Source organism: Elaeis guineensis, chromosome 3 (assembly GCF_000442705.2).
Source record: "Elaeis guineensis isolate ETL-2024a chromosome 3, EG11, whole genome shotgun sequence".
NCBI classification, from domain to species: Eukaryota; Viridiplantae; Streptophyta; class Magnoliopsida; order Arecales; family Arecaceae; genus Elaeis; species Elaeis guineensis.
In genome coordinates this window covers 89,087,492-89,101,353 of record NC_025995.2, presented here as the reverse complement: position 1 = coordinate 89,101,353, position 13,862 = coordinate 89,087,492, and the positions used below count along the sequence as shown (strand labels likewise).

The window sequence follows — 13,862 nt, the reverse complement described above, 5'->3', positions numbered from 1 at the left end:
TTTGTTGCAAAAATTTTTTTTATGATGTAAAATTTTCATCACTAATTATTTTTAAAAATTTTATTTTAAAAAAAATTAATTAAATTAATAGCGATAAAAAAATTTTCATCGTTATTAATTTTTTATTTATTAGCGATGTTATAATTCATCATAAATATTTTTTTATGATTAAAATTTTTCGTCAAAAATTATTTTTGATAAAATAAAATTATTTAAATATAAAAATTATTTATCATAAATAATCTTTATTAGCAATAAAATATATTTTTTATCGTAAAATATTATCAATGATATGATTATTTGCGATCAAATATTAGCGATGAAAATTTTATCGCTAATAACTATTAGCAACGAAAATAGATTATTAGCGATGAAAATTTTTTATCACTAATAACCTATTTTGTTGTAGTATTAGATTAAATTTTTAGCCCCAAATCTCTTTTTCAGACTTAAATCTAAATATACGAAGCTTCTAAATATGAAAACTTAAAACTAGCAAAAGAGTTTAGTAATATAATTACCTAATGTGATGGCTGAGATAATGAGTCAGCTAGTCGCACGGCTAGGATCCTGGAGATGCTCCACGACCGTATCGCAGATGGTATCTTGGAGGCTCTGAGGTCACTGTCTCAGAATAACTAAAGTATTTGAGTTTACTACATGGCATGGGTGCCGCAGAACTATGTATGCCAGTTGCATGAGAGCTCTCTTCTCCAATGCTCCCTCCTCAACTGTGACGGCTTTGGCCTCGAAAAGACATAATCTATAATCTTTGAAAATAAAAATTACTATATATCATATTATATTAACTATGTACTAAAATAAAATAATTATATATCATATTTATTTAATTGTATATCATGATATCTTAACTTTGTACCATATTAATAAACGTAACGTGCATAATTTATGACTAAAAAAAATAAGCAATATTAGTCTAAAACATAAATCAGAAAAAAAATACTTGACTGCATCAATAGAATATTTTTGTCCAGATCTTGATGATGTACGATTTTAGTTTTCTTTCGAGCATCTTAATTTCTGCAAGAAGTAGTTCTTCTTCGATGAAAGGCAACTTGTCACAAATATTTGTCACCCAATGGAGTTTGACTTCTATCTTTATAGCCATGTAGACCAACATATTATCATGTACTACGGATGAGAATCATTTTTTTGCTAATACATTGTAGATGATAACTAATAATCTTACATAACATCTGATTTTTTTGATGAAGGATCGACATTGATTGGCGGGTCTAGGGATAGATCTGCTATATACGCATCAGCCACAGATCAAGGACAACGTTACTAGAGGCATCAAGTTGATCTAGTAAAAATAAATAAATATTTAGACAAGTGGAGTCCCAATCTATGACTTCCTAAGCTTGTAGGATTTCAAAAAAATTACTATTCATGGGGGTATTTAAGGAAAGGCAAGTTCCAGTCCATAGTGTACCAGCAAATTACTGCTCCAGGGTTAATGACCTCCCAAAGGGAGAAAAAAAAGATATGGAGCTCCAAACATGCAGAAGAAGATATCAGTTCTCATTGCATAAAATATTCTGTTATCCTCGAAAATGGCAAACAAAATCCATCGACATCCATCAGATTTTAGACATCATATGAAAACAAAAAAAAGAGCCCATTGTAATCTGTGAAGCTATTCCCTTTAATATCCATTAATTAAGTTAGAATCATCGTCAGAAAAAATAAGAAGACAATCATAAGAATATAGCAAGCAATATCCATCGGCACCCATTAGTTTTAAGACATCACATGGGTAGAAGAAAAAGAGGCCAGTTTCTTCAATATCCATTTAGTTTGATCATTATTAGGAAAAATAAGAAGGCAGTTATAAGAATATAGCAATCAAAATCCATCGGTACCCATCAACTTTAAGACATCATATGAGAAAAAGAAAAAGAGGCCAGTCCCTTCAATATCTATTTAGTTTGGATTATCATCAGAAAAAATAAGAAGGCAACCATAAGAATATAGCAACCAAAACCCATTAGCATTCATCAGCTTTAAGACATCATATGGGAAGAAAAAAATGAGGTCAATTCTTTCAATATCCATTTAGTTTGGATCATCATCAGGAAAAATAAGAAGACAACCATAAGAATATAGCAACCAAAATACATCGACACCCATCAACTTCAAGATATCATATAGGAAGAAGAAAAAGAGGCCATAACATAACCCAAGTCTCATGCATCTAATTGATAAAGCCCCTACCGTCGCTAATACTCGTAATAGTAGGCACACTAGTGCGGGGATGGGACCATGGGCTGGGGGCGGTGGGGTAGGGGCCATGCGGTCAGGTCAGTAGGGATGGGGCCATGGGGAGGCCGACGGGCCAGGGGCCGTAGGGTCCGGTCGGCATGGTTGGGGCGGTCGCGGGCGAGGTGGAGCCAGGGCAGCTGGCTCAGGGCTATGGTGTAGGAGGCGTCGGTAGGGTTGGGGTGGCCACAGATGAGGCAGGGCTAGGGTAGCGGGCTCGGGGCCACAGTGTAGGAGGCATTGGTGGGGTCGTAGTGGGGCTGGGGTGGCTAGCTCAGGGTCATGGCATAGAAGGCACTGGCGGTGTCAGGGGGCCGCAGGAGAGGCGTGGTCAGGGCGGCGGGCTCGAGACTGCGGCATAGGAGGTGCTAGTGGGGTCGGGATGTCGGGAAGGAGGACACACGGGGAGAGAAAAATGTCGGGAAGGACACATCGGGGAGGGGGGTCACCGTCGATCAGGAGGAGGCACTGGTGAGGTGGGAAAAAGTCGGGAAGGAGGAGATGAGAGGAGGTTCGCAGGAAGGAGGAGAACAAGCACAGAAATTTTTTTTCCCTTTGATAGGTTGGGAGTGTTTTTTAGTCAGACTATTACAGACAGCAATGACCAATATAATATGGTCAGTAAAACTCTGTTTTACATGTTAGGATATTAGCGACAATAATTTTTGTCGCTAATATCCATCCGTCATCGCTAATACTATTAATTTTTTTTAAAATATTAAATTTTAATATTAATTTTTTTAAAAAAATTAAAATAATATTTTTTTAAAATTATTAACATCGATAAATTATTCTGTCACTAATGCGATCACTAATACTATTAAATTTTTTTAATATTAACTTTTAATATTAAAATTTTTTTGCTCCTTGATCATTTTTTGGGTGGTTAAAAATCATTATTTGATTTTATTAAAATTTTGGGCTTAATTAACTTATGGATCAAGTTTTAATTGATTTAAATTAGATTTAATTTAATTAGATTTGACTTAATTTGAGGTTAATTGAATTTTAATATTTCAAGAAAGATTTGGATTCAAAGCCTAATTGAATTAAGTTTAACAGGATTTCGAACTAGATTCGAATCGGATTCGAATTGAATCGCAGATGAAGTCTTAATTGATTTAGATTAGATTTAACTTAATTAGGCTTGACTTAGTTTGAGGCTAATTGGATTTTATAATCTAAGTAGGACTCGGATTCAAAGCCTAATTGAATTAGGTTTGATAAGATTTTGAATCAGATCTGAATTGAATCATGGATCGAATCCTAATTGATTTAAATCAGATTTAATTTAATTATGCTTGACTTAATTTGAGTCTAATTAAGTTTTATAATCCAAGTAGGACTTGGATTTAAAGCTTAATTTAATTAGGTTTGACAAAATTTCAAAATAGATTCGAATTGGATTCAAATTGGATTTGAATTGAATCATGGATCAAGTCCTAATTGAGTTAAATTAGATTTAATTTATTAGGCTTAACTTAATTTGAGGCTAATTGAGTTTTATAATTCAAGTAGGATTTAGATTCAAAACCTAATTAAATTAGATTTGATAGGATTTCGAATTGGATTCGAATTAAATCATGGATCAAGTCCTAATTAACTTAAATCAGTTTTAATTTAATTAGGTTTGACTTAATTTGAGGCTAATTTAGTTTTATAATTTAAGTAGAACTTATATTCAAAGCCTAATTAAATTAAGTTTGACAGGATTTTGAATTAGATTCGAATTGGATTTGAATTGAATCATGAATCAAGTCCTAATTTATTTAAATTAAATATAATTTAAGTAGGTTTGATTTAATTTGAAGCTAATTGAATTTTATAATTCAAGAAGGATTTGGATTCAAAGCCTAATTGAATTAGGTTTGATAGGATTTCAAATTGGATTCGAATCGAATTCGAATTGGATTCAAATTGAATCCAAATTAAAAATTATTTTCTTTCAATTGATTTAAATCAGATTAAATTTATTTAGACTTGACTTAATTTGATGGTAATTAGATTTTACAATCCAATTAGGACTTGGATTCAAAGTCTAATAGAATTACGTTTGATAAGATTTCGAATCGGATTCGAATTGAACCCAAATTGAAAATTATTTTTTTAATTAATTTAAATTAGATTAAATTTAATTAGATTAGATTTGATTTAAAGGTAATTATATTTTATAATTCAAGTAGGATTTGGATTCAATATCTAATTAAATTAGGATTGAAAGGATTTTGAATTAGATTCGAATTCAAATTGAATCCAAATTGAAAATTATTTTCTCTTAATTGATTTAAATCAAATTTAATTTAATTAATCTTGATTTAATTTGAGACTAATTGGATTTTATAATCTAAGTAGGATTTAGATTCAAAGCCTAATTAAATTAAATTTTATAAGATTTCAAATTAGATTTGAATCGGATTCGAATTAAATTCGAATTGAATCGAAATATTTTTTTGAATTATTAGCGGTGGAAAAGTATCACTGTCGCTAATTATTTTTTCAAAAAAATTATTTTTTTAAATTATTATTTAGATTTTTTTAAAAAAATTATTAACGATGGAAAGATTTTCGCTGCTATTAACTCCATTTTGCAGCCGCTAATAATTATTTTATATTTAAATATTATAAAAAAATTTAAATACAAACTGTTGTCGCTAATAATTAAACTGCCGTCGCTAATAATATTAGTGACGGCAATATTTTTGATCAGTTTTGTGGTGGTTAAAAGATGTTATTAGCGATGAAATTTTTTTTCTGTCATTAATACTGTCGCTAATATTTTTGTAGTATATGTATGCACGTGTGTATATATCTAGCTCATTGTATTAGCTCTCCTTGAAAGCTTAATCCATAACAAAACTAAATTCTTTCTTATTGACTCAAAAATTCTAACTAATTTTTGTTGTACCCTATTGGTCTATTGAGAAGGCATCAACTTATCAAGTTGGTAAAGTTTTTGTCAGTAATGAGATTAAGATCAAATTCTGTCTCTCCCAGGGTTTGGAGGCTGGAGGTATTTATGTGAAGGATATCCTTCGTTGTGGGTCTAGCTCGTTTCCTACGGACCCCTATCTCAAAAGAGGCTACTCGGAGGGTTTGGAACGATGGGATCAGTACCCAACTTGGTTGAAGGGCAGGTTTTAATTTAGCTCCATTTCTAATCCATAAATCTTATTTTAATGTTAAGGCTAGGTCAGGTAGAGTAAGGCTCGAATTTTTTTTCTTCTATTTGTTCTTTTTTTTTTTTTTTTTTTTTTAATTATAATTTTTGCTAATCTATTCTCTTAGTCTATTGATTTTTTTTTCTTTTTATTCGCCAACATCCGAAGCTTTCATGATTATCATTTATATTTATTGGTTTCTATTTTTGTGATTTTCAAATTAATAATCTGATATCTATTTTTCTAAAAATATTATAATATCATTTAATATTTATTTTTAAATTTTATATTGAATAAGTTCACCTTTTTATGTTTTAATACTTAATCTTTTGTTTAATCTCTCCCCGTATTTTGGCGTGGGGGTGGGGTGGTACAGTAATCCACATCTTGATGGAGATCGTGCAAGGTCTACGAGCACCTAAAGAGTGTCTAGTTGTAGCCAAACATGCCCCCTTGTTAAAACGGGACTATGTATACTTCATGCCAGTCCCGACAACTTATGATAGAAATAACAACTTGGTACGTGAGTAGGTGATTTTTTCATTCAATCACTCGTTTAGATTTAGTCTTTTATCCTATACATACGACCATCTATATTTATAAACATATCTAGTACATATATGGTCGATATATAATCCAACACTGAGACTCCAAACGACACCTATCAGTGCTACCTAGTAATATTCAAGTTGGTAGATCAGTTTTAGCAATGTAGCACAAACTATTTGAGCTATGTTTCTAACTTTGGTTAGCAACATTAACCGAAAAAAAACTCCTCTCCCTGAGGACACAGACTTCCCAACCCTTCATTCCCTCACCGAACCACTAAAAACAGGTATCATGAGGAAATACCACACACATGAAACCATGCAAGTCCACCCATATATGGAAAAATCAGGAGAGCAGCCCTTACAGCCCCTCGTTCTTATACCTTTTAATATACTATCAAAAACTCAAACCCCTCGATATCACCACTACGTCGTTCTTTCTTCTCCTTCCATTTCCATTCTCATTTCTTCTCACCTTTCAGCTTTGGACAAATGAAATCGTCCACAAAAACACTGGCAATCGCCTTTGGGGCATGGTTAATGATATCCAATGGCTTTCTCGTGGTTGCCGGTGGCAGCTACAACTACAAGGAAGCACTCACGAAGTCATTGTTGTTCCTAGAGGCCCAGCGATCTGGGAAGCTCCCACCCAATTCTAGGATTCCTTGGAGAGGTGACTCAGCTCTTGATGATGGGAAGCTTTCTAATGTGGGTTCTACTTATCTTCATTCAAATTTTTTATCTTGTTTATTTGTTTATAAATCTAGTTTGTATATTAATTTACCAATGGGACGGCCATCGAATATGATATAATTTGGACAACTATATTTGGGACTGGAACTTGTTCATGTATTGAAAACATGGTAAGTTTGATAGGATTATATACATAAAAGGTGGTGCTCACTTGGTATAGCCTTTGTTTTCGGTTTCCAATTTCACGTTCTAGTAAGAAAATGAACAGACTGAACAACATGCATGTATTATGATGAAATCTTTTTTTTTTTTTTTCTTTTCCAAAAAGAATTGCTGAAGTCTTTATACCTTTTCATGCCAATAAAAGCAAGCAATTCCAGAAGTTTTGTAGAAATATTATCTTCAATCTCAATCTCCACATGGTATTTTATTAACTTATGGAGAAAGGAAAACATAAAAATAACAATAATCCCAAACATGCCCATATCCTTTTTCTATGTATATTTCTATTTTTATGCATTACTCACTGGACTTCTCAAAAAAAAAAAAAAAAATATTGTATATGAAGCAAACATTGGTAAAAAATAAAAACAAAAAATAAAATATAAAAGTCATTTCAAAGGAAGAATATTTGAATACATCATATAAAGAAATGTTCAGATATTTTAAAAGAATGCCTAATCTGGTTTTTTGTAAATTGTTAACTGATGTCAGATATGCCATTTTCATATTAATGTTCTGATGAAAGGATTTTGCTATAGTGATGTGCCTTTTTCCAACATTAACATCAGAAGAAAATATGGATCTGTGAATTTAAATCTTAATCGATCTAATGACTTCTTGATTTGAGAATTTGAAAGATAAATGACTCTTAAAATACCAAACTTAAACTCGCAACTTGGTGGTTATTTCTACCACAGAACATCATTCCAATTCTGATTTCTCCATGTTGTTGCTCTTTTGCAAACTAGGTGGACCTTGTAGGAGGGTATTATGACGCAGGAGACAATGTTAAGTATGGGCTACCCATGGCTTCACCATCACAACTCTTGCATGGTCTGCTCTCGCTTACAAGTCTGAGCTACAAGCCACGGGGAGTTGAAGAATGTACATGCTGCTATTCGTTGGGGAACAGATTATTTTCTTAAAGCTAGCTCCAAGCGTAATAAATTGTGGGTTCAGGTGAGATCCAAGTCTTTGCATTTTAGTTAAACACACCGTATATAAACAAATATTTTAGAACTTACATAACACTTCACTCATCAATCATGAACCACTTAGAATAATATGAGATATTGATGATAAGCCATGTCTATAAAACCTCTCATAAAAACAACTAGTCACTTGAAACATCATTTTATGCCTCATTTATATTTGATAAATATATACGTGGTCAGATGAACAATATTTAAGAAGCCAAATATTTGTAGGAACGGTGCACTAACTCATATGGGTACATGCATGTTCTCCATCCTTTTATATAGCTTTGGTAAAATCTTTAACCAAATATGCTAGACCTTTGATCTCTTTATGAAATGATGATGTAATGCGTTGTAGCAACAACTGTCAAAATTACCACTGAAAGTTGTATTGGATTTTGTAACCAAAAAGGAATTTGGGAAACAAAATTAGCAGGAGAATTATGTCATTGAGACCTCTGAATACAGACTGAATACTTCTTCTGTTCATGAAGACACAAAAGATTACAAGTATGAAATAAAAGAGAACAAGGAATAAGAATGGAAAACACGAGAAGAGTTTATTATAGTTAAGCATATCTAAATGGCAAAAACTAAGTGTTGTTTAATTTCACAATTAATAATCAGATAGTTTGGCAAAAGAATAATTTATGTATAAGAGATATTGCAATGAAAATGCATTATCTGAAAAACCTTGTGGGTTCTTAATAAAACTTGAAAATTTTGCTTTTGTCACACAAAGGTGGGAGACCCGAATGCGGATCATGAATGTTGGGTGCGACCTGAGAACATGAAGACACCAAGAACCCTGTACAAAATCGATGAAAATGATCCAGGGACAGAGATTGCAGCAGAGACAGCTGCTGCCATGGCTGCTTCTTCCATAGTATTTAGGGGCGCCGACCGCAAGTATGCCCGGAGCCTCCTTAACAAAGCTAAGCTGGTGAGAATGCTACTTCATGCACAATTTTTTTCTGAACTTCACCAATTGAGCAACAATATCTGTTTAACTTATTTGGTGAGCTAATGCAGCATCAGTCAAGCCAAATATTGGTAATTAGTTTCCTTGATCTGTTACTCGAGGCTGTTAATTCTAAAAAATCGAGATTTAAAGCTGGTGTTTCTATGCGATTATTTTTTTGTTAAAAATAAGAGAAAAAGGTACTCAAACAATATCTCCAATTTATTATAGATGATCTCAAACAAAATATAATACTTGGATCAGTTAAATGAAGTGAAACACTCTTTTTTTCTCCCCTCTACTAAATCAAGTTCAATCATACAGCTGGAAAGCTGTAGAAATTCCTAAACAATTCGGACTGAATATTTTTATTATTTTCTTTCAAAATCTTCAAATAGCTCTTTGAGTTTGCGAAGAACCACAAAGGAACCTACGATGGGGAGTGTCCATTCTACTGCTCTTTTTCTGGTTACAATGTAAGTCTCTCTCTCTCTCTCTCTCTCATTCCCTCCCTCCCCCCTGTGCACACATGCTTCTGTACAACGTGAAATAATGTACATATAGTACTGATGACGATGATGATGACTATATTCATTCTTAATCTACACATTATATTAGGATGAATTGCTGTGGGCAGCATCATGGCTATACACGGCAACAAAAAGAGATGTTTACAGGAAATATATCACTGGGGAATCCATCACTGCTAGTGTAGCTGAGTTCAGTTGGGATCTGAAGTACGCGGGTGCCCAAATTCTTCTATCAGATGTGAGCATCTTAAACCCCAATTCTTTTGTAAGAGATAAAGAATGTTCCTTAGAAAAGAACAATAAAAGAGGCCCGTAGGGTGCTAAATAGTCTATTATGTGTGAAAATGAGTAAAGGTACTGTTATCTTCTATATTTCCTCTTTATGATCGAAGAATAAAATATTAATCCGTGTTTGAAAATCTCTTCCATCACAGTCAAAGCTAACCGGGGAGGATGGTCTCCAGAACTTCAAGACACAAGCCGACAACTTTGTTTGTGCTGTTCTACCGGAAACTCCATTCCACCAAATATATATCTCTCCAGGTTTGCTCAATTTTTTTAATATAATCTACATGAAATTAATTGAAGCTTAACAGTTGATGAATTATTATAGATCTATTTAATAAATAATCAACAATAAACCTTTTTTTTTTTAACATGAACATAAATAAATAACAAGAAACAAAAGAAATGCATTGCAGAAAATAGATAAGAAAAGCAAAACATCATAGGTCTAACGTAACAGACTTACATTATTCATATTGTTTCCTGATCTCTTACTTTAAGCATGCATGAATTTGTTTGCTTATATTTACATCTTTTGTGCCTTGTTTATGCATTCATATTCCATATTAGGGGGATTGATTCATCTCCGAGATGGAGCCAACACTCAATATGTCACCGGCACTGCATTCTTGTTCAGTATTTATAGCGACATTCTCACCAAGAACCATCAAACAGTCTCTTGTGGGAACCAAGTGATCCGACCCACTCGCCTAAGGGAGTTTGCCAAGCAACAGGTGATTTCTCTTGCTTTAATGCACACATATTGTTTAACATTGTATCAAAAGTTTCCATTCTTGTCAAAATCTCAATTTCTAATTAAATTAAGAGAAATTTGAAAGTACTCCAAAGATTATTGAAGTTATTATTAATTAGTTCATAGTGACAAAAAAACAAAAACATTTTTAAGAATATTGGATCTGCAATGATGAAATTTGTTGCTTACAGTTCTAGATGATTAACGTGAACTAGTAACACTAGCAATCTACTCATTATAACTTGAAGTTTTTCTCTTATATCTTTTCGGTCTTTTAGATATTAAAAGCTAATAGATCATTATATTCTTTTCCTTTCCTAGTTGGACTTGTTATTTTTCACTTTGTTTGGCAACTTTGGCTCCATAGCGTAGCAATAAGCATATATATGATTCTCATACTGTAGCATGCTTTTGAAGAGAGAGAAAGATATTGGAATGACCAACTTATGTGCCTAGAGAACATCACGTATGCAATGTATTTTGACCAACAATTACAAGCTTCCAGATAGAGAAGCATAGAAAAATATAGTGGAAGCTAACATGACTTGTCCCCACTATTTAACAAATCAATCCTTGAGCTGGGGAGCTGTTTAGTGTTCGAACTTGGGAGGTGGAGTTCCCACTGTACTTCACTATGTGGATAATTACTCAATGACTTGACGTCTGATTTCTGCAACACTTTGCTGTGAAAAGTATATATATTGAAGTTAAATCGTAGACCACAAAAAGTTATTCATGTATATGAGAAACATTGGAAAACATTTGATTTGGATTTCAAATTTATTTTGGATCGATCTTTGATGAAATGATGAATGCTATTGCTAAGACCTATATACTAGTTTTGGTTCATTTTTTCTCCTCTCCTTGTACACCAACTAAAAAATCTCATGCATGTAAATTAGCTAGAAATATTTTGTTCAAAAAATAGCTAAAAATATCCTCAATTTTTATGAAAAAATTATGCAGAAAACATCATATAGCTTCATTATAATAAAACCGTCATGTTCTAAGCTTCACCATTTGGATTTGCGGCAGATAGATTATCTCTTGGGCAGCAACCCTAGAGGCAGGTCTTACATGGTTGGCTTCGGTAAGAATCCCCCAACGCAAGCCCACCACCGGGTGCATCTGTGCCGGTGCTCTCGTTGGAGGCAGAGGTCAACTGTGGCACGAGCTTTATGAATTGGTATCAGAAAAATCAACCCAATCCTAACAGCTCACTGGTGCCATTGTTGGTGGCCCTGATCGCTATGACAACTTTGAAGACCTACGCTCAGACTCATCCAAGCTCGAGCCTTGCACCTACATAAACTCCCTCGCCGTTGGTCCCCTTGCCAAGCTAGCGGTGCATGGCTTCTGAGCTCACATGCATGATATATAATAGTGTCCAAATGCTACCAATGGTTCCCACATGTGAAGATGGAGTCCTCGGACTTTGGAGAGATGTGTATTGTCCTGCGCCGGGCCGGGTTCGTTCATGTGGGAAGTTTGGTACGTGCGTGGCTGCATGGAACTAGGAAGTGTATGTGTATTGCAGATAATAGATAGATAGGCTTCTTTAGAGATGGATATCTTTGATATTGCTTTGGCATACCTTGAAATGTATGTCTTGTTAATTTTTAAGTACTCAGGAAAATGTCTGCTTTGTTCTATGATTCTTGATTACGGCATCATCCCTAAGAAATGGTTATTTGTTTATGCATCCATTTATTTTCTACCAGCAATCTGGGCACATGCCCAAAAATAATAGTAAATAGACTTAAAATATACTAACAATGTAGATATATGAAAAAAAAAAAAACAAATATAGAATGCACAAAATAAAAATTGAGAAAGATGGGGGATGTGGAGACAATGTATTACCTAAAATATCTACATTTGAAATTGGAGAGAGAGTACTAATTAGTAGGGGCATCCCACTTATAACGAAATAGAAAGATAGAAATAAAGCGCATCTTTTAGATATTTAGTGAAAAAGTCACAAATAATGTGATTTTCAGATAATATTTTTCTAAAAATTTCAATATTTTTGTCTAATCAATTTGAAAGATGAAATCTATTCAATATATTATTCTTCATAAAATGATTTTATTATCTTTATATATGTGTGTGTGTGTGTAAAGTATTTGAGATACCGGGATAAAATTTTACAAGCTTTATAGGCGTCCTATTTAAATTGGGACACATCCAAACTCAAGGACCTCCAATTGACATTTTGCCTTGAAATATATATATATTTTTGGGACATGATAATCCCATGAGCTAGCAGTATGCCAATATCTTAATGGGGCTTTTGACATTATTTGTCAACATCACCGTCTCCCGATCATCAGATTGGACAAAAAATAGATCCCACATATGTGCATAGGCAACTCAATTCCTTTGATGCGCAATCGGGGCTTATAAAAGATCACGAGGTATAACCTAATCATAAAAATACATGTGATACTACATGATTCTTTATAATATTGGTGTAGATAAAAGCATTAGGCTGCATTTGGCACTGCTATCACTTCTTCTTCTTCTTCTTAAAAAAAAAGAGAAAAAAAAAATAAAAGGATAAAGAAAGAATAAGGGCATGAGGAGATAGGAGATGGGTCGGCGATGAACAAGGATAAGGAAAGCTTGCTGTTGGGTGAAGAGGTAGAGGGAGGGAGATGGGGCAGTCATATGTGCACACATGAATGGGAAGCTAGCATGGTCGAATGGAGCGACAGAGTCGAGGGAGAGATTGGGCGAAAAAAAGAGGGGTTAGGCGGAAAGGGGTGAAAATATTTTTTTTTAAAAAATGAAAGCAAAAAATTTTTAATTTATTTTTTTCAAAATAATAAAAATTTAAAAATATAGAAACAACAGTATAATCCGATCTGAATCTATAAAATTGGATCTGGATTGGGTTGGATTAGATTTAGATTGGATTCGGATCAAATGTAGCACCGTATAGCCAATTACTGTTAACCATACAAAATAAATAATATAATATTTTTTTCAAAATAAATTAGGATATAAAAAAAATTTCACCTTTATGCTAAACGCATTGTTCATACAAATCTTGAATCACAATTAGAGACTCAAATGGATTCAGGTTCTAATAGTTTATTGAGTTCGGATAAGGGTCATTAAATTCAATCCAAAAAAAGAGACATCTAATTTTAAAACTGATTCAAATTCATGGGTCCTATAAAATAGGTCGGATTGGATCTATACGGATTAGATCAAGTTAGATCACGGTCAGCCGGTCTATTTACAATCATATGAGAGGAGAGAGAGAGGAGAGGAGAGAGAGTCTGGGTGGACCAGACTTCAATTTGAGGCTGGCTCGAGCTGGTCCTGTAGTGGCCATCTACATAGTATCCATCACGGATTTTAACAGTAATCCAACAACTAAATATAATAGTACTATCAAAGTCACTGGTGACTCCAAGTTGGTCTTTGGTCAGTTGAATCCGAA

General features: G+C 33.5%; 1 protein-coding gene across 1 annotated transcript; it reads left to right on the top strand.

Moving 5' to 3' along the window:
- Positions 1-6,380: 6,380 nt before the first annotated feature.
- On the top strand, positions 6,381-12,066 carry LOC105041873 (endoglucanase 8-like). Its single transcript, XM_010918935.3, is given in 12 exon segments — positions 6,381-6,697; positions 7,654-7,711; positions 7,714-7,770; positions 7,773-7,864; positions 8,624-8,824; positions 9,241-9,318; positions 9,461-9,610; positions 9,807-9,915; positions 10,228-10,391; positions 11,447-11,528; positions 11,531-11,623; positions 11,626-12,066. Coding segments are annotated over 12 exon segments (1,446 nt in total). The 5' UTR covers positions 6,381-6,481; the 3' UTR covers positions 11,772-12,066.
- Positions 12,067-13,862: the final 1,796 nt, after the last annotated feature.